At 29.3% G+C, this 22,664-nt stretch overlaps 1 protein-coding gene across 2 annotated transcripts; it reads right to left on the reverse strand.

The window, feature by feature from the left end:
- Positions 1–18,844, reverse strand: LOC115707343 (probable LRR receptor-like serine/threonine-protein kinase At1g53430). Of its 2 annotated transcripts, XM_030635273.2 has the most exons (26): positions 18,447–18,844; positions 17,348–17,495; positions 17,124–17,195; positions 16,276–16,347; positions 16,096–16,167; positions 14,825–14,896; positions 14,636–14,707; positions 14,490–14,561; positions 14,301–14,372; positions 14,158–14,226; positions 13,783–13,854; positions 13,603–13,677; positions 12,329–12,400; positions 6,305–6,370; positions 5,681–5,749; positions 5,469–5,525; positions 5,304–5,357; positions 5,159–5,211; positions 4,707–5,074; positions 4,434–4,626; positions 4,216–4,350; positions 3,934–4,115; positions 3,026–3,257; positions 2,696–2,927; positions 953–1,103; positions 1–470 (listed from the first exon to the last, which is right to left on the reverse strand). In XM_030635273.2, the coding sequence occupies exons 1-26, from the start codon at positions 18,682–18,684 to the stop codon at positions 213–215; spliced, it is 3,228 nt and encodes a 1,075-aa protein (XP_030491133.2). In that variant the 5' UTR covers positions 18,685–18,844; the 3' UTR covers positions 1–212. The 2 variants fall into 2 exon arrangements, with proteins under 2 accessions (XP_030491133.2, XP_060972721.1); XM_061116738.1 differs by lacking the exons at positions 17,348–17,495; positions 18,447–18,844 and having other exon boundaries at positions 17,117–17,177.
- Positions 18,845–22,664: the final 3,820 nt, after the last annotated feature.

Raw genomic sequence — 22,664 nt, forward strand, 5'->3', positions numbered from 1 at the left:
TTTATACTAAAATATTATATATTTAGGTGTCTATTAAATTTAATACCACATATAGTTTTACATAAAAATATTGCATAAAATGCAATTCAATATAATACAATACAATACAATACGACCTAGTACGGCATTCCAAACGAGCCCTTAATATATATGTCTAGCACTTCAATAACAGAATGAAGTGTCGAAATTTATAAATGGATTTCATAATTTAATTAGCACTTCTCCATGGATGTGGAGGCATCTGCTCCGACGTCGTTTGAGGCTTTCAGAGACTGACTACGAATCTCATTAATGGTTTTCTTGCCAGAAAGAACACTTACAATATCAGCTATGTCCGGCCTCACAGTTGGGGCTATATCAGTGCACATCTTAGCTAATTTTAAGATGTTAGAGGCTTCTCTATCCTTAAATTCTCCTTCTAAACTTTTATCCACCAACTTTAACAGTTTTTCCTCACGATATGAATGGACCTGCATACATGCATGCATTTACGTATCCGCATGTAATTATACACATTTTAAAAGTACGGTAGAGTTTTATTTACTGCATGTAATTTCTAATTTGTTATAAAAAATTAAAAAATTTAGGGCGATTATAAATAAGAATATCTTAATTATACATTTTTTAAGTTTAAAGTATATACTTCTATATTAAAATAATTTTATTTTAATAAAATATATACATATATTTTATAAATTTATTTATGTAATTAAAATAAATAATTCTAAATTATAATACATCTATAAATATGATATTTACTTAAAGTAATTATAATATTAAGGATTCTATTATATTTATTGTTATTACAATTACAACGACATTTTTTGGTATATTTTAATTATTTTTTCTAATATAACTCTATTTAGATATAATATAATATAATTTATTTAATTTTGAATAAAGATTGTACTATATATTCAATTAGGTAGTTCATTTTATAATACTTTTATACCTCGTCGAGAAGAAAAACTGTTTCTTGTTTGGATTTGCGCACTCTATTCTGCTGCCCACATACAATTTCAAGGAGTACTACCCCAAAACTATAAATATCAGTTTCAGTCGTTAGTTCACTAAGTTGAAAATACTCAGGAGCCAAATATCCCCTGCATTAACCAAAAGGTACGTAATTAAACATTAATCACCAATTACGTAATAATAAATAAAGGATTATTTACACCATATGATTTTGAGAGTTTGGTCGATCAGTGAACCAAATCAATTTTTATTACTATTGTTTTTTTATATATGGTTCAAAAATTAGATTAAAGAATGAAGTTTTATTTTTACATTTTGAGTATGACAATATTAAAGATTAAATATTATAAACTTACAAGAAAAATTATTCGAATCAAGATTACAAATTTACAATTTACAATAATATGAAATAAACATTTATTTTTAAAATAGCAACCAAATATTAATAAATCAAATTATAAAATCCAAAGTACTTTAAATTAACTATATCCTTAAAAGAAACTATTAATACCAAAGTGAAAAATTTAAATAAAAATTATTTAACCATTAAACACAATTTATATATATACTACATTGGGTGACTATTCAATAGTTACATTTTTATTGTAACCATATGGTTACATTTTTCTTTAACCTGTAATAGCAGGTTACTAATAGGTAGACTTTCCTTTTTTAGATTTAATTAATTATAATTAACTATTTTCTTAAAATAATTAATTAAATAGACATTCCTTTTTTAGAATTATTTAATTATAATTAATTATTTTCTTAAAATAATTAATTAAATATTTAACAAGACCTCTTTTAGTAATTAATATTTATATTTAAATCCTTACTTGAATTATTTTAATAATTAAGCCATTTAATTATAATATTTACAAAAAAAATTATTTTTTTTTACAAAAATTAAACTTTTTTTGACACAAATTAAAATTCTCTTCTTATAATAAATTTTTAAATAATTAATTATTTTTAAATAATATTTAATTATTTTGTTACAATTATATGAACTAAGTATGAGGCCTCAAGCTAATCAATCGATAACAAGTGCAGCCATTTTTTTAAAAAAACAATCCTTCAACTTATTTCATTTTTTTTTAAATATCTAAATAAAAAAAATTAAATAATTATGCGTAATAATTTAAAATTAAGATTACAAATATAATAAAATTTAAATTATGAAATTATATGTGTATAATTTTAAGCTATAAAATTTTAAATAATTTAAGTATAAAAAAATAAATTGCTAAAAGATCCTTATATAGTAATAAATTGCAAAAAATTAATTAATAATTATAATTAATTTAATTTTAAAATATAATTAATCTTAATTAAAGTTTTATAAGGAAATAAATGATCAGGTTACTTTCAGGTTACAAGTTATTTTTTATTTATTTTTATTTAATTTCCAAATTAATCACAACCATTAAATAGTAATCCAATGGCTTAAAAAAATGTAACCATGATGGTTACAATAAAAATGTAACCATTGAAACCTCTTCCATACTACATTACATAATCAGTTTATATTCGGCCAGCTTAGAATAGATTAGACAATTTATTTATTAGGGTTGTAAGGTTAATTGGTTAAAAAAAAAAAAGAAATTAACACCCTTATTGGAAATGAGTACTACCAAAACCTTGCTTCTTTCAAAATTGAATTAGAGTGACTAATTTTGTGGGACAAAAGTATATACTAAAACAGGCAGAGTGCACTTACTTTGTAGCCTCTGCTTTAATAACGGAAAATTGATCTTCCTCAGAATAGACTTTTGCTAATCCAAAGTCTGATAGCTTGGCCTGATAATGTTCGTTAAGAAGAATATTGGCAGTCTTAATATTGCCATGAACTATTTTACCTCTTGGACGCTTATGCAGTGCCTTCAAACCCATTGCTATTCCCTTACATATGTCAAATCTATCTTTCCAACTAAGCTCCGATTTATCTGAATCTGTATTATTATGTATATATAATTAATAATAATTAACTACCAATAATATTTATGACACACCAATTAATCACATTATAAATTATTATATATTTACGTACCAAATAAGACACTTGCAAGGGATTTCTTTTCCATATATTCGTAAACGAGCAACTGTTGGTGTTCTCCAATATGAGCATCCCACAATCTAATGAGATTCTTATCTTCCAACGATTTCAGGTTATAAATTTCACCTTTCACTATTTCATTGATTTTTCCCTTATAACGATGGGAAAGTTTTTTCACAGCCACAGTGATGTTATGATGTTGATCCTTGTCAATATTCATTTCTGCCTAAATAAATTAATTTATTGAGAAAAAAAATGTTAATTAGGTCCAACTGAAATGTGTATTATAAAAGTTTGAACGGAAAATACATTAACAATTTCACCTTATTACAATATCTTTAATGGTGTTTTCTAAAAAAAATTAAAGTAGAAAACTATTTTTATTATTTTTGTTCCAATTATATTTCTTATTTTATTTAGCAATTTGATTATTATAATAATATTTTATAATTGAAATTTATTAAATATAAATTAATTTGACAAAATAATGAAAAAATAATAATATTTTTTATTAAAATAATATTAAAAAAATTAGTGAAAAAAAGTAGGGAACTTCCAAAGCATTTCCCACCACACTCCCTATTTTTTAGCTAAATTTTAACTAAAATAGTTAAAAAATTAAAATAGTAATGATTTCGATTAAAATATTATTAATAAAATTAAGCAAAAATGTAGAGATCTATTGATTCTCCAATTATTATTTTTGTATGATTGGAGTTCATTTATTTTTTAAGATTACTTTCTATTTTAGTTAAAGAATGTATTTAGTAAACATAGTTGGAGATACTCATAGAGCTGACTATCCATTTTGTTATTATAAAGAGCCATTGAAGCTTATTTTTTTTTGTAAGAATTACTCGTATTTTAGCTAAGGAATATAGTTAGAGATCTCAACTAATTACCTTATACACAGTCCCCAAAAGTCCGCTTCCAATCTTGGTTTCCTCGCTGAATTTTTTGGTTGCCTTGATTAATACTTTGAGAGGAACCTTTATTTCGTCCTTATCCTCAGTAGCTTGATCAGTAGTACGGGTTGTACTTCCACTTTTGCCCTCGTCTATATTTTCCCCTATTTGTATTTCTTCTGTTGAAACAGAGCCATACAGAGTTAGAAAATTAATTAACAAATAATGGTATATATCAAAATGTATAATATGTCGATTTAATTTTAATGTGTTACGTACCTTTTAACTCGTCGTCGTCAAGCCATCCCATTAACCAGGCTATAGTCAATAACAGCAGCAGCACAATTACGAATGAAGCTACAGTTATCAGTGCCACAAGCCAGGGAGATAGCTTCTCACCGCCAACGGGGAAGTCTAATTAAGCATGAATTAATTAATTAATTAATAATGAACAGATGATACTAGATCATTACTAGTAATAGTCCAAATTTTGTTACCTGGAATGATGGAAATGGCTGATATTAGAGGTCCATTGAAATTGGGTGCATTGACCCAGGACCCCTTTCCTGCCCAATACATGTGTATATGCATTATGCTGTTATTAACTTCAGTTGGAATTGTTACATTAAATGCTCTATCACTTGCCCCTGCCTGATCTCTAATGTTAAAATCCCTCAATTCCCTCTTTCCCTGAAAAGTGATGATTAATATTATTAATTCAAAGATGATGATGATGATGATTATAAAATTAATTAATTGTAGATACATACCTGAATGTATACGTCAAACACGCGTTTTCTGAGTCTATCATAGTCTTTACTAAAAACAATTTCAGCGAAGTGAAACGTGACATTGTATTTGCCTTTGTAAAGTTTATAGGCATAATAGTTAAGGGAAACAGGGGAGAGACGAGCTGATTCATATATGGATGACTGTGAGTTGGAGATTTTACAAGGCACTCTCTTCGTGTAATAATCACTAGTATTTACAGTAGGTGTGAAGAAATCTCCAGAGAAGCTAAAAGCCCAATTTCGCTTTGAACTTATTGAGTGAAAACGTGTTGTTTCATTGTCTGCATCGTAACGAGTCCCATTGAAATAAGTTTCTTCACCACCACAATTTATGAACAAGTTATAAACTGCAAGTTAATCATGATTAAAAAATTAAAATTAAAATAATCCCCAATAATCGAAGAATATATAGTAAGTTAAACGAGATTTACACTTGGGTTTTTTTCCAGGAAAATTGGCTTTCATCATCTCAGGTGGTTGAAGCCTACAATTATTACATAACCAAATTAAATTTTTGTGAAATGAGAATAATAGAAAAGATATTATAATATGGATAAAATATTGGCATATACGTACATATATGGTTCAGTGGTTTCGGAGCTCTGGCAGCAGCAACAGGCAAACAAATTCCTAAATCATTGTGTAGTTAATAATAATTATTATATCTAAGTGTGCTGCAAAATATATACGTACCAAACAAAAAAATTGTACTTTCAGGAATTAATTAACATAAGCTCTCACAGATCTAGATCTGGTACTGGTATATCAATTTCAGAAAAATTATTGTATGAAAGATCCCTGTTTCACAAAAACAAAAATAAAAAGCATTTAATTTTCGTCAATCCATTGACTTAATTATCAGAAGAAAAAAGAAAGATCGAGTGTATGATGGGAATATATTTAACTGAAAAAAGGAGAAATAAGTAAGGAGTAGAGATGATACAGAAACGTACATTCTAGTTTTTGTTGCTTGAAATATCCATCTAGGAATCTCTCCAGTAAGGTTATTTCTTGCAAAAGACCTGTTTTATTAATTTGTATTGGTCAATACTAAAATTTTAGCCAATGAGATATTAGAGGTGAGTAAAATAGTATGTGTGTATGTTACATTTATGCATTTATGTACGTATAATGTATAATTATTCCACAAATTTGCTATATTACCCCTACAAAATTGGAACTAGTTACTTTTATTTTTTAATATGTAATAATTTTTTTTTTTAATTTTTGAATAATATATCAATGGTTTTCGCGATTGCATGTATATAAAAACGTATTTATTTGTTATAAATTTATATTGATCAATACTAAAATTTAAGGAGAGGTGAGTCAAAATAGTATGCATAAGTATCAAAATATTTTTGGTGGTGAAGTAACAAAACATTACTTTTTCTTGCAGTTTAGTGCTAACTACTAACTGTTAATAAGTTTTCTTTTTGACAAGCTAATGGCTACGTATAACAATATATGTTTTGGATTTATTATCCTAACAATAAGATTTTAGTATTCGTCCTCTAATAAACGTCACAAAGAAATGAATTAAAAACAGCTGTTAATATAATATATATCAATCTTACATGTAAATCATATTTGGTTTCATAGACTCGGGAATTGTACCCGTGAGAGTGTTGTAGCTCAAGTCTCTGAAATGCAATAACATAAACCATTATAAAAGTGATATATTGATATTAGTGTAAATAAATATGGGTCTCACATATTTTAATTTAATAAATAAATATGAGTCACATTAAGTACTATTAAAAAACATAATTAGAATGCTCTTATAGCAATGCAAAAATCATTTGATCATGATGTTGGCAATGAATATAGTGAACATTACGTAAATAAATTTATTAAATGAAAATTAAGCATAATAAATTATAGACAATCTACTATTAATGTATTTGAAAAGAGATGTTTTAATTATTATTTTGGTTAATAAGCAAAAGCAAAAGAATCATAAAACTAGATGAAATATTTTACATGGTCGACTACTCCTTTATTCAGGTGCATTTAATTGGTAAAAAAAGTGTTAAAATATTATACATATATATAGTAAGTGTTTTTTATATGTAGATGCATTTAGGGTTAAAAATGCGTCAAAATATTATGCATCTAAATATTTTTTTTGGAATAACATGAATTTATTCATTAAAATAAGTAATTGGGAAGCACAAAAGGGAATCCCTTCCTATATAGTAAACACCATTCAAAAGACTATGCACTCTAGCCTTGCTTACTATATAGTCTGCAGCCTGATTGTCTAAGCGAGAAATAAAAATAAAATTACAAACTTAAAATCCAGAAATAAAATTAAAAATCTCCAAAGCAATGGTCATCCAAATATAGTTATTTGTGATTGTTGAAGAACCTGAATAACATCAGACCCTACAGCAACTACGGTGGACTGCAGACACACTGCATCATTCCCTGAATTCTGTTATGTACAGAGATTTTATTTCCTCTGCCTTTTCCAATATTGTTGGGCGTATCTTTTCTGTTAGAATCTCATTGTTTTCTGTGCTAATACGTGTCAACACATCATTGATTGTAAATGTATATTCTTTGTATCACTCATGTCTATAAATGAAAGGTTTCTCACTCAGAAAATACAGAGCTGAGTTTTTGTCCAAATTCTATTTTCTCTTGAAATCTATCTTGGTATCAGAGCCGTGTGGCCAACGCCAATGTCGACCGGTCAATCTCAGACTCCACCGCCACCTACTCCGACCAACAACCAACCTCCTCGCACAAATAATCCTCCTGCACAACCCGTTAGCAGTTTTTCCTCTTCCTATGGCAATAGTTCCTCTCTCAACTATACTCAGCCTTTCAATACCCTAAATCAGCCCTTCTCTCTCAAATTAGACCGAAACAACTATACATTATGGAAAACAATGGTGTCGACAATCATTCGAGGTCACAGACTCGATGGCTTTATTAATGGAAGTCGTCCCTGTCCTCCTGAACTTGTTCAAGCTGCTGCAACACCAGAAGGAGAACCAGAAGGTGAAAGGATGTTGAATCCTGACTATGAGCAGTGGATAGTGAGTGACCAGCTGCTCATGGGCTGGATCTATAGTTCGATGACCGAATCTATTGCTACCGAAGTCATGGGATGTGGTTCCTCATCAGCTCTGTGGAGTGCCCTTGAAAACCTCTATGGAGCACACTCGAGGGCTAAGTTGGACGACACCAGAACTTTGATCCAAACCACAAAAAAAGGTAACACATCTATGGCTGAATATCTTAGACAAAAAAAGATGTGGTCTGATAGTTTGGCACTGGCTGGTGACCCATATCCTGAGAGTCATCTTATTTCCAATGTTACATCTGGTTTGGGTATTGAATACTTACCAATAGTCATTCAAATAGAAAGAACTAGAATGTCTTGGCAGGAGTTGCAGGATACATTGCTGAGTTTTGATAATAAACTCGAAAGGCTTCAAGCTCCAGGGCACACAAAGGCAACTGATCATACAGCAGGAGGTTCATCTTCTGGACCCTCTGCCAATCTTGCTGCTAAACCAAACACTCACTCTCAGGGAAGAGGAAGAGGGCATTTCACTCCTCATCAAGGCAGAGGTTCGAACAACAATTCTGGCCGTGGAGGTGGTTCTAGAGGTCGAGGTAGAGGCAGGACAAACAATTCGAAACCAACCTGCCAAGTGTGTGGCAGGTATGGTCGCTCAGCTGCCTATTGTTATAATAGGTACGATGAGTCTTACATGGGACAGGATCCCAATACACAGCAGCCTCAACAAACAGGGAATCACACAGCGTTTGTTGCATCACCTGAAGTGGTCGATAGTGATGTCTGGTATGCAGATTCGGGTGCCAGCAATCATGTTACAGCTGCTGCAGGAAACTTAAACCAGAAAACAGATTACAATGGTAAGGAAAAATTAACCATAGGTGATGGTAATCAAATTAACATCACCTCTGTTGGGTCTGGTTTTCTCCAAACTGAATCTGATTCTTCCTTGGTACTAACCGAGTTATTACATGTACCAAAAATTGCTAAAAACTTGATTAGTGTGTCTAAATTGACTGCTGATAATAATGTGATTGTTGAATTTCACTCAAATTGTTGTTATGTGAAGGACAAAGCAACAAGGAAGGTGGTGCTTCAAGGGATGCTTAGAGATGGACTGTACCAGCTCAATACCCCAGCCAACCACACTCCCAAAAACAATTCCAAAACTGTACCCAAGTTTACTGGTGTTTCTGTGTTGTCTAAAGAAAATGTAACCCGTACTCCTAGTAGTGAGTTTTTACTTTCCAATAATGACATTTGGCATAGGAGGTTAGGCCATCCTTCTGTCAAAGTGTTAAAGAAAGTGTTAGAAGTTTCTAATGTATCCTGTTTAAGCAATGAAAATTTACATTTCTGTGATGCCTGTCAATTTGGAAAAGCTCATGCTCTCCCATTTAAGCTGTCAAATTCTAGAGCTACTAAGGTCCTTGAATTGATACACACTGACCTTTGGGGGCCTTCCCCAATAGCCTCAAACACCAACTACAAGTACTACATTCATTTTCTTGATGATTACAGTCGTTTTACATGGTTGTACCCATTAAGAACAAAAGATGAAGCTCTGGCAGCTTTCACTCAGTTTAAAGCCTTTGTCGAAAACCAATTTGATAGGAAAATTAAGGCACTTAGAACTGACTGGGGTGGTGAGTTTCAAGCCTTTACTGATATTGTTAAAGTCAATGGAATTGATTTTCAACATCCTTGTCCTCACACCTCAGCTCAAAATGGGAGAGCTGAGAGGAAACACAGGCACATAGTTGAAATGGGCCTAACTCTTCTTGCACAAGCCTCAATGCCACTCAAATTTTGGGTGGATGCTTTCCAAACTGCTGTTCATTTGATCAATAGACTTCCAACACCAATCCTACACATGAAATCACCTTTTGAAACACTGTTTCATGAAAAGCCCGATTACTCACAGCTGAGGATCTTTGGAACAGCTTGTTTCCCTTGCATTCGACCATATCAAAAACATAAGTTCCAATTTCACTCTTTAAAATGTGTCAACTTAGGTTTCAGTTCATCTCACAAAGGCTATAAATGCCTAAGTTCCACAGGTAGAGTGTACATCTTAAGAAATGTCACTTTTAATGAAACCGATTTTCCCTTTAAACAAGGTTTTCTGAACACCTATGCACCAGAAAAGGAAGTCATTGTTCATAATCCAGCATGGTCTCAGTTGCCTTATCTGCCTTTCTCACAAACCTTACAACACAACACTTCCTTGCCTACTGGTACAGCTCCTGATTCTAGTGTTCAAGCATTCTCTGAAGCATCATCTCCCAGCAGTCATGATACTACTGATAATGGAATTCAGCAGGTTAGTAACCATGAACACACACCAACTGCTGCTGATCATGCAACTGAACCACACGCAGCTGCTTCAGGTCAAGCTGAACCAGGAGGAACAGACCAGACACAAGCACCACAAAGTGAACAACTCCCTGTGCCCTGCCATCCTATGGTGACACGTGCCAAGGCAGGCATCTTTAAACCAAAGACTTACCTCAGTAAAGCTAAGTGGATTCATAAAGTTGAAGAACCTAGGAGTGTGGAAGAGGCTCTCAAGTCCAAAGAGTGGAATGCTGCAATGAGTACAGAAATTGGTGCCTTAAAGACAAAGAAGACATGGGTGTTGGTTCCTTATTTTAATGGTGTAAATTTGGTGGGGAACAAATGGGTCTTCAAGATTAAATACAGGGCTGATGGTACTGTAGAGAGATTGAAAGCAAGACTCGTTGCTAAAGGGTTTCATCAGAGACCGGGAATAGATTTCAGCGAGACCTTTAGTCCTGTGATTAAATCGTCAACTGTTCGAATTATTTTGACCATTGCTGTCTCAAGAAATTGGGCTATTAAACAGGTAGATATCAACAACGCCTTCCTAAATGGCTACCTTGAAGAAGATGTTTACATGCTCCAGCCTCAAGGCTTCGAAGACCCCTTGAAACCAAATCATATCTGCAAGCTAAACAGGTCTCTCTACGGCCTGAAACAGGCCCCTAGGGCCTGGTTTGACAGGCTTAAACAAACTCTGCTGCTATGGAGTTTTGTAAATTCCAAGGCCGATACTTCTTTGTTTTTCTACATGTCAGATCAGCTAATCATACTTGTTTTGATTTATGTGGACGACATAATTGTGACAGGGAACAACACGCAAAAACTGAATGAGTTTACAGCAAGGTTAAACAAGCACTTCTCATTGAAAGATCTTGGTTCACTTCATTATTTTCTTGGAATTGAAGTGTATCGAGATGAGTATGGGCTGTATCTCACTCAGACTAAATATATTACAGAATTGTTGGAAAGATATGATATCCTATGATTGCAGGAAAGCCTCTGTCAAAAAATGATGGAGATCCTCTCACTAATCCCACTGTTTACAGGAGTGCTATTGGTGCCTTACAGTATTTAAGCCACACCAGACCAGACATTGCTTTCGCAATAAACAAACTGAGCCAGTTCTTGCAAAATCCAACAACAAGTCATTGGAGTGGAGTCAAGCGGATCTTAAGGTATCTGAAGGGAACCATTCACCATGGCCTACACATTGGATATAGTGACAGATTATCTCTAGTTGGTTACTCGGATGCCGACTGGGCATGTTGTCCAGATGATAGAAGATCGGTTGCTGGATACTGTGTTTATCTTGGAGAAACTCTTGTTTCGTGGTCATCTAAGAAACAAGCAGTTGTTTCAAGGTCCAGTACGGAGTCCGAATACAGAGCACTAGCACATGTTGCTTCTAAAATAACTTGGATTGAATCCTTGTTAAAGGAACTTAAGTTCAAATTACCTGAGACACCGATCACTTGGTGTGACAACATCAGTGCTAGTGCACTTGCATCTAATCCCGTTTACCATGCAAGAACGAAGCATATCGAAATCGACATTCATTTCGTTAGAGACAAGGTTTTAAAGAAAGAACTGGAGATTATATATGTGCCTACTGCAGATCAAGTTGCTGACTGTTTGACCAAAAGTCTGTCACACTCACGCTTTCAGGTTCTTGTGGACAAACTTGGAGTGAAAATGTCACCCCTTCGTTTGAGGGGTGGTGTTGAAGAACCTGAATAACATCAGACCCTACAGCAACTACGGTGGACTGCAGACACACTGCATCATTCCCTGAATTCTGTTATGTACAGAGATTTTATTTCCTCTGCCTTTTCCAATATTGTTGGGCGTATCTTTTCTGTTAGAATCTCATTGTTTTCTGTGCTAATACGTGTCAACACATCATTGATTGTAAATGTATATTCTTTGTATCACTCATGTCTATAAATGAAAGGTTTCTCACTCAGAAAATACAGAGCTGAGTTTTTGTCCAAATTCTATTTTCTCTTGAAATCTATCTGTGATGATATATCAGGTCTTGGGCTCACAGTCACAACGATATATTCAATATTATTTCTTAAAACACAAATATAAATAAAAGCTTGTTTGACAATATACATCAATGTTTTCTTTATTTCAAGAAAAAAAATAATATTACTATTACCTATAAAACAATCAATTATGTTCGTTTGCTGCAGATCAATATCAATCTCATAGACTTACTTACAAGTGTATTAATGAAGAAATTTGACCGATGAACTCAGGAATTGGACCAGTGATCGAGCAGTTACGCAGCACCCTGTAAATTTATAAATAAACATTAAATATTTAAATTACATAATTTTATCAAGTAATTAATACACTTAGTATAACTACCAAATCTTAATCTCATATTAAAATTTTGATAACTGGATAGTGTGATTATTAAAAAAATTATTTTTTCAAGACCCAACAAATTTTTATATACATTATAAAGTGTGACGAGAATTTTATTAGATTGCAATACAAGCTTCACTCATACTAAATTAGAAAATGTTATACATCAATAGTTTTCATTTCATTAATTTATGTTTCATATTTTGGATTATTTTTTAATAAATATTATCACATCATTCAACATGTCAATTCATAACAATTTGTGAAAACATGTTGTAATACTTTACTAAATTTAGGTCTTGTTTGATAGAGTTTTTGCTTCAATCCTTTAATTACTAAAATTAAAGTGGTATTTGATTAAATAGAATATAAATATAGGAATGATAATAAGAATGAGAATGAAAATAAAAATAGGAATATGAATATAATAAAATTAAATTTAAAATGTATTAAAAAATCATGAAATTTTTTTACATGTTGTATTAGAATGATTTTTTTCTTCTCGTTCAAAATAAAATAGTCATTACATGATATTTTAATCCTTTAAAATACAATTAAACAAATAAATAAAATAAAAATTATTTCTTTCTATTCTATTACATCCAACCAAACCCCACTTAAATTTTAAAACAAAAATTTACAGCTAAAAGTAAAAATATACTTAGTTTTTTTTTAGAGAAAATAAAGTTTAATTATAATCCGATCTAAAAGTGCTATAACAATTATTTAATTTTGCTTTGGAATGATCGTTCATACATTAAGCATTGTCTTCAAGTTGGTTGTATTAAAAAAAAATGTCAAAAATTAAGCTCAGGGTCCTATTTTTATTATTTTAGAGAATACAGGGTCCATTTTGTCATTTAACAAAACACAGGGTCCAATCTGTAACTTTTGCAAAACACAGGGTCCAAAATGATATTTACCCTTTAATTTATAATAACAAGTATTTTATTTAAAAAAAAAAACATTTTGGGCCCAACGGGCCCTATAATCATCTCCTCCATGCTCACCACAAATTGATAAAAAACAAAAATCTTCATTTTTACATAAAAAATTAAATAGTTCCAACAAGTTTATATTGAAGGCTGAACTAATTAGTAAGCCTTGAAATATATTGTTACTCACAGTCTATATAAGTTGGAAACATTTGCAGAATGTGGCAACTTGAATGGATGGCTATTATGAAGGTCACTTATGAACCTGAATTATTATACAAAGCAAAATAAAATAGAGATAAACAAAATGGACCCGTTAAAACAACTATATGGAGAAAATTAAACCAAGTGAAAGGCACGGTGTACTCACAGATACTGAAGACTTGACAAATTGAAGTACTCTGCCGGAACTTCCCCTTCAAAATTATTTCCCTGTACAGAGCTAAAGAAGCATATATTGCAAACTTAATAATTATTAGAGATATAGCACGAATATTATTTAAAATATAATTAAATTGTTGTGATAAAGGGTGCTCGACATTGTTCTTTAAAATTGTTGCAGTGTATGTAGTAATGAATTAGATTATTTTATAATACATTAAATACATCAAAATAAGATTTAGCTTTTAATTTATGAATTAGCAAAAATGATACTTTCTCAATATTACAACAATTATATGATACTCTGATATGCTCTGTTTTATTACATCATATTTCATGGGTAATTTATATTCAATAAACTTACATAGATTCGATCTTTGACCAGTTCTTTACGTTAGGCAACGGACCTGATAACTCATTCCCAGAAACTTCACTGCATTGATCATTTTTTGTCAAGAACAAACTAATTTGTATTTGTCAAATCTTGAAAATAATAAAGGTACTTACAACCAGCGAAGATTTGTTAAATTCGTGTATGTGGCTGGTATTTTCCCAGTAAAATAATTGGATGGCGTCCAACTACAACAACACATATAGAGTTGAGTGAGAGCTATGATCGATTTCTATCTAGCTAGATCTAACACAGCAGATGTAATGTGTGTGTGTGTTTTGTGTTCTCACTCATAAATAACTTACAACGATATAAGATTGATCAAATTTGCCAATGTTGTAGGAAGACTACCAGATAGTCTATTTTCTGCCAGCTGCCTTGAATCAAGAAATAAGGCATTAATTCATATGAATGAATTATACGTGTGAGAAATTAATAATTAAAAACTTACAACTTTGAAAGGTTGTAGAGGGATCCGAATTCATCGGGTATCGACCCTGATAGCATATTGAAGTCCAAATACCTTTCAAAACCATATAAAGGAAGAACTAATTAATTGAAATTGATTTGAAGGTAGCCATTACGTATGAAGAAGATATATAATTAATTAAGTGATTGGGGTTTTAATTGGTGTAATTACAAATCTTGGAGAGAACTCAGTTTTCCTAGTGTTGATGGTATACTGCCTTCCAGATAGTTATAATGCAGATATCTGTTACAGAAACGAAAATATAGTAAAATATTAGGGATTATTTCACAATATTCAAAATAACAAAAAAATTTACATTTTTACATATTTCTAATTTTCTTTTATATAAATGCAAACTGTTCTTTTCCTGCTATGTGTCCAGTTTGCGAGATTGACTTAGAAAGATCATGCACATTTGTTCTTATCCTGTCCTTCCTTAATCATGAAAATGTTGTGTTAAAGATAGTCATCTTTTGTCTTGTACCTTTGATGAATTGATTCAGTAGGTGAATACGAGGAGGCCAAAAAGGCTTATGACAAATTGAATAGGAATTTATGTATTTTTGAATGATTATGTCTTACTCCACAATGTATAGCTAAGTTGTAAAGGAAAGTATTAAGGTGAGATTGAACTTTGTAAAAAGGAAACGTCTCACTTCAATAGTGTTAGAGAGAGAGAGAGAGAGAGAGAGAGTTTGAATGGGAAAATGAATTCACTTCATTACAGAGCAAAAGCATGATATATATATACAAACAGAGAAAGGGAAACAAATAACGGAATAATTAAATATAGTTAATAATTGTTGTAAAATCGCTTGTGTAAGTAGAGGGTAGTTTGTTGTTTGGTCTTGTTTGAGTTGTAAAATTGCGTTTAATTAAGGGTAAATACCATTTTGGACCCTCTGTTTTACAAAAGTTACCAATTGGACCCTGTGTTTTGTTAAATGACAAAATGGACCCTGTATTTTCTAAAATAGTACAAATAGGACCCTGAATTGATTTTTTATCAAAATAAAGTTTAATTATAATCCGATCTAAAAGTGCTATGACAAAACTGTTTACATTTTTTATATCTGTTCGTATTAAGCATTGTTTTCAAGTTGGCTGTATTAAAAAAAAAGTTGTCAAAAATTAAGCTCAGGGTCCTATTTTTACTATTTTAGAAAATACAGGGTCTATTTTGTCATTTAACAAAACACAGGGTCTAATCTGTAACTTTTGCAAAACACAGTCTAAAATGGTATTTACCCTTTAATTAATGAAGTTTCTTTTTTTTTTTTTTTGATAAAAATTTAAAAATTAAAAAAAACAAGAACAAAATCTGAAAAAAAAAAAAAATACTAAAAAATGACCAATTTTAAGTGTGTTGTGTATATTTCTCTCTAATTTATATGTTATGATATAGTATCTAACTATTAATTAAAAATAATGCAGGAACTTACAGCCATTTAAGACTAGACAAATCTCCTAAGCTGCTTGGTATGGTCCCTGTGAGTTGATTATTCGATAAATCGCTGAATATATAATGAAACATACATTAGAAATTCAAAACTAAGTATTGCTTAAGGCAATAGTGAAAAAACTAGTTGTAACAAAACAAAGAGTAGAATTTGTAGCCTTACAGGGTTTCTAAGTAAAGCAAACTCCCCAAGCTAAACGGTATGGAACCTTGGAGATTGTTGTCGGACAGAACACTGCTTAGTTCACACGAGAATGTTGTCATTAATTCTTGTTATTAAGTCGTATAGATAATATTATTCTTATCTTAATAAAACAAAGACCCAATTTATTTGAAATTGAGATTTTTATTTGTATCTTATAAAATAATAAGTATACTTGTTATTAATATTAAGGTGGCGTTTAGTTAGAAGTAATGAAATGGAATGGAAAGGAGATAATTTTCATTTCATTTCTTTGTTTCGTTGCATATTAAAGTGTTAGAATGTCATTCCTTCATTTTCATTATTTTGGTGGAATGACTATTCCATTTTAAAATGGAAAAAAAAAAAAAAAAAAAAGACCATTCCAATATATAATGAGAAAAAATTTAATAATTTTTTTATTAATTTTAAATTTTATTTCATTACGCCACCTAAATGGAATTTGAATCTTAGGTATTATGGCATCCACCTCAACTAACTAAGCTATGAATATTTATTGCTTATAATACACTTAAATTTTACTTAAATAAAAACTTAATAAAATGTTTAATTTTTTTATTTTGGGCCCCGAAAAACATGGACTCTAGGCACGGGCCTAGCCTATCTATGCCTAGGACCGGCCCTGCCTAAGTGTCTAATATCATATACTCTTTTATAATTGGTTAAAAATTTCTCATATCAATTATTAGATTCAAATACGTGGAATTGGATTTAAAATGCACCAATATTAACAATATGTCAATCATTAGTATTTCTGAATTTGTAAGACAAAACAATAATAAAAGAGAGATAATAAAAGTACTAATTACAGTTTCTTCAGCCACGGAAGATTTCCCACTTCATCATCTATGTATCCATTAAGACCCAATTTATTTAAGATTCTGCCCAACAAAAAATGATCAGTACTTTGTAATAATTAATCATGAGCTAATTAGGTAATTTTGACTAACATATATAATACTATATTACGTACTAAAAAACCAACTGAATATATGGTATGTCATCTTACATTAAATTTCCTGTAAATACTTACATTTCTGTAATGTGGGAAACTTCTGAACCACATTCGCAATTGATTATGTAACCGTAGTTTCTGAGAGTGTTCATGCAATAAGAGGAACTAATCGAAGGGGAAGTGACCTTCGATTTGAACTGATTTATAACGATGTTGAGAGAAAACACTGCCAAATAATAATTAATTACAACCAATAACGTTAGCCTAAACATTATAAGAAACCAGTTCATGTATTTGTTATTTTGCATTGCGGTTGAACTAATATAGAATTTTCTGCAAAATAATAAAAAGACATCCCTCAGTAACAGAATCTTTTCCCCTGTATTTTTTTCTTTCAATATTTTTATTTGATCTTTTCGCTGCTTTATTTATTAGTATTTATTTCTTTTAAACAAAAATTTTAATTCCCTGTTTATGTTCTTCGCTAAATTATTATGTTTGAGAACACTAAATTATTAATCTTTGCTAAATAAAGATAATCTACAATAATGAGTTGAAATTGGATAGAATACTAGTAAGAAATTACACTCGAATAATGTATTATATTTTATTTTCATGTGACACGTGAAGGAAAACATCTTTTTAATAATTAAGTATTTTATGTTTAAAATATTAGATAATATTACCATTTAAATTTATTTGTATGTATTCATTTCATACAACATTTATATGAAACATATTTTGTTGTATGTTACATATTTCAGCATAAATTTTGAATATATATGAGGCTAATTTATTCAAAACATCATAAAAAAATTATAAAAAGAAGGATATTGACAGTAAAATTATATGAATTTTATATTTTTTAATACTTTATATTATTAACATGATTAAAATTATATTTACATATTTAATATCAATCTAAATATTTATTGTATTATATTACTTATTGTAAATTATTTATAAAATTTTATTTATAATGAATTAACTTATTAATGTATAATAATATTTAACGATCAATTTGTATGATTTTGTAAATATATATTTAAGTGTATATATTTCTAAATTATTTTTTTCTTCACATTTTTTTTTTATTACGTTCTTTTTATTGTAAACTAAAAAAAAAGGCCAATATATGTATATATGAATATAGTTTTACGTTTATTATGTAACGAACCTTCACTGGCAGGCAACGGAGGACACCACGTCTTTACTGTAGTGGCGGTCAAAGGCTGTGGCGTTCTAGCCTTATTTCCAAGAGAGCTGCGTTCAGGATAAGCAACTCCGAGGGCTACTGCTCTTTGAATTTGGAATAAGTCAGAGCCAGAGTAAAGGAAGATGATGATGATCAAGTACTGATGAATAAAAACTTTATTATTATAACCTAAACCACCAAACCAGGCCTTATTCCCCATTTTGCTTTTTCTACCTCAAACTTGTAATATCTATTCTATAAACAACTAACATATATAATTTCTTACTCTTCTATTCTATATTATAACCCACCTATATGGCTAGTCAAAGAGATATTTTTTTTTTGGACCCTATAGCTAACGATATTCTTTAATTTTTTTTTAAATGTTTGATTATAATTTTATTTTGGGATATTTGTGTGGAAATCTTCTTTCTAATTGTTACACTTATGGTTATAATAAAAAAACTAATGGTAAAATTATTTTATTTTATAATTTTGTTATAGATGTATTATTTTTGAATTATTAAATGTCAATTAAACTCCTCATATTTTTGTTACTTATTTAATTAATACATAATATTCTTCTTAGTTTACACTTAATAGTTAAAAAAGAAATACCATTACAATAAATTCATAAAATAGGCTAATTAGTAATTTTTCTCCCTGAACTTTGACATGTACCAAATCGTGCCCCTGAACTTTTTTGGCCGCCCCCCGAACTATTGAGATTGTTAAATTTAAGGACTTTTGTCTAATTTCATTCAATTTTACCGTTTCAGTGATTGTTTATGTATTAAACCATACTGCCCAGACTTTGATATTTACCAAATTATGTTCTTCAAACTTTGATATGTACAAAATTATGTCATTTGAACTTTTCGTTCATGTAAGAATTTTTTTACTAAAATTAGACAAAAGTCCTTAAATCTAACAATCTTAATAGTTCAGGGAAATTTTTAACTGCCAAAAAAGTTCAGAGAGCATGATTTGGTACATGTCAAAGTTCCGGAAAAAAAATTACTAATTAGTCCATAAAATAATATTTATAACATATGTAATAATTATAAATATTAAAAAAAATTCACTTTATTTTTATTGAAAACAAAATTACACTATGCTGACGGACTTTAAATACATTTAGGAGGCGTTTGGTTGGGAGGAATGAAAATATAGGAATAGGAATGGGAATGGGAATAGGAATAGGAATGGAACGGAATAAAATTTAAAATGCATAAAAAAATTGATAAGAAAATAATTAATTTTTTTTTCTTGTTACATTGGAATGGTCATTCCTTCCTTTTTAAAATGGAATAGCCATTCCACCAAAATGGTGGAAAGGGCATTCCATTGGAATGCCATTCCAATACTTTAAAATGCAACCAAACAAAGGAATGGAATGAAAATTGTTTCCTTTCCATTCCATTCCATTTCCTTACCTCCAACCAAACGCCACCTTATGGAAAATTAAAATATTAGTTTTGGCTCTCATAAATGTTACGTCACTGCGTGAGGTAAGAACTTTACTTTTTCTTGTAGTTCATCTTCGAATCACGTGGTTAGGTAGGTATAAACATATCTTTATATCTATTTTATATAAAGTCTGCATATATAACTGAATTCTTAATTTATGAGTAGCTTTTTTTTAAAATAATTTTCTATTCAAAAATAATAATTTTTTTTTATTAAGATGTATTTTAATATTAATTTTTAAATAAATTAATATTACTTTTAAATTTTAATCGAGTTTATGAGAAATTTATGGGTAACTTTTTTTTTAAAATAATTTTCTATTCAAAAATAATAATTTTTTTTATGAAGATGTATTTTAATATTAATTTTTAAATAAATTAATATTACTTTTAAATTTTAATCGTATAAACCTAACCGGAAACACAATCTCTGAAAATTCTCAATAAAATAACTAACCCCAAGAGGATGAGCAACCAATCGTGATTATTTAGGATAATCATTTATAATTTCTTTTTCTAAATCTCAAACCCTCAAACCCTATATTGCTATTGAATTATTGCCTCATCTATTCTCTTTGATCTTTCAGCTTCTATGCTGTGATTCATGGCCTCTCTGTTGCGATTCCTCACTTTTTGTTGATTTGGGTGTAATATTCAGTGTTCTATTAGCGAGTTATCCTTTGTTGCTCAAGTAATTATTTATTTGAGTAAGTCTTCTATTCCCTTGCTATATTGCTTTACTTTTAAACAGCTTTGGGATATGCAAAATATAATGTCATCGGTTAGAGAGTTTGTTGGGCACACCAAAAGTAACAAGATATCATTTTCAATTTATAATCCTTTAATTTTTGATGATGCTCATTTTGAAAGGCTAGGTGTAATTGTAATGTCGGAGTAGCTAGATTTTTCCCAGAAGATAAAACTCACATCAGCACCGCCATTGCTGGCACCCATTCTAACGAATACTATTCTTCTAAGCTCATATCTAACACACAATCCTATGGGAACAACATAAAGTTGGGTTGAACCAAGATGAGATAAACATTTTTAAGTGTAATACCTTTTAATATAATAGAAAATACCTAGCATAAAATTTAGTATAGGTGCCTCGCACGTAACTTTTTACTAGTATATATTAAAAGTGTCTATTTAACGATATTTCTTGGTTTAACAGAATATACCTTAAAAATAAAAGAATATTCTATTGAATTTAACGATATTTATAGGTTTGATCTGCCGTTAACAAATAAACTCAATAATTAAACCAAAAAATTAAACAATCTTTTTTTAAATTAAAAAAAAAATCAAAAAATTAAACAATCTTTTTTTAAATTAAAAAAAAATCATCTTAGCCACATATCTCTCTAACAAACCGTATAAAATAATACATTTTTTTTTTCTAGAAACATAAAGTTACAGACTAATTTCATTAACAATCATCAATATAAAATTTAAACTCTATATTAAAAAATACCTTTTTTTTCTAGAAACATAAAACTACATACTAATTTCATTAACAATCATCAATATAAATATTCAAGTATGAATACATCAAAACAATTCAAAATCAGAACCAATAAATATTCAAGTATTTCAATAAATTCATAAACAAATAAATCAGAACAATTCAAAATTTCAAATCAAGAAAATTAAAAGTTTAGATTTATAATCTTTACAAATATGAAAAACTTAAATAGATTTATCTACCATTGTTGTTGACGTTGCTTAGTTACTGAATTTTTAAACAAAAATCACTAGAACTTATATAAAACTAATATTTACGTGGCTCGCCACGTAATCTCGTCTAGTATATACATATATATATATATGGAAAGCTCATAGAGAAACTCTAAAAATAATAATCTGTCCAAACAAATATTATTAAAAATTGCCATAAGTTTAATTTTTAATTATAAATAAATATTTAATTAATTTTTATCAGTAATAATACTTCAGTTATAATTTTAAAATTTCTGTAATATTTGATTATTAAGTGTTATGTAAATTTATATTTTTTTTAAAAAAATTAATTTAAATATACCTATAAAAAAATAAATAATGACTTGACATTTAACATTAAATACTTATATTTTAAAAATATAACTTAAGTATTATTATCGCAAAAAATTAAACTAGCTTAAATAATCATTTACAATAATTAAACTTATGCAATTTGTAAAAGAAACTCTAGCAAATGTGGACAGTTAGCTTCATGACAAAGTTCAATATTTTCGTGGAAAGTGAATATAGTAAAGACACCAATAATTTATTAAAAAGAAAAGCTACCTGCAATAATGAAGAATCGCACTGAGGCAATAATGAAGAATCGCACTAAGGCAATAATGATATAAGATTATTTTTTTAAAAAAAAAATGTTATGATAAAATTTTAATAATTATATCAAATACTAATTTTTATAAAAAAAAACAAATTATATTTTTTTTATATAATTTTACAATATTTTATAAAAATATATAAAAATAATAAAAAAAAAATTAGTAACAAAAAACAACATCAAAATAACATAAAAAATAAAATACAAATAACAAAAAAGTAATAGCAACAAAATAATAAAAATACAACATAAAAATATATTAAAATACCATTTGTATAAGTAAAATCTAAAAAAGGTCAAAATTATAAAAATTTCCGTACAGACCGTATTTTATAATTTTTTTTATTATTTTTATATTTTTACAAATTATCCCTTTATTTTATTTTAATGTTACTT

This window comes from Cannabis sativa, chromosome 1 (assembly GCF_029168945.1).
Source record: "Cannabis sativa cultivar Pink pepper isolate KNU-18-1 chromosome 1, ASM2916894v1, whole genome shotgun sequence".
NCBI classification, from domain to species: Eukaryota; Viridiplantae; Streptophyta; class Magnoliopsida; order Rosales; family Cannabaceae; genus Cannabis; species Cannabis sativa.

What these genes read in the sequence shown, in the direction of transcription:
- LOC115707343 (XM_030635273.2), bottom strand. Translation starts at nt 18,684, where the DNA reads ATGGGGAATAAGGCCTGGTTTGGTGGTTTAGGTTATAATAATAAAGTT. An exon ending in TCCGTTGCCTGCCAGTGAAG is followed by an intron (nt 17,496 to 18,446) that starts GTTCGTTACATA and finishes ATTATTTGGCAG; the next exon opens with TGTTTTCTCTCAACATCGTT. An exon ending in CTCTACAACCTTTCAAAGTT is followed by an intron (nt 14,562 to 14,635) that starts GTAAGTTTTTAA and finishes TCTTGATTCAAG; the next exon opens with GCAGCTGGCAGAAAATAGAC.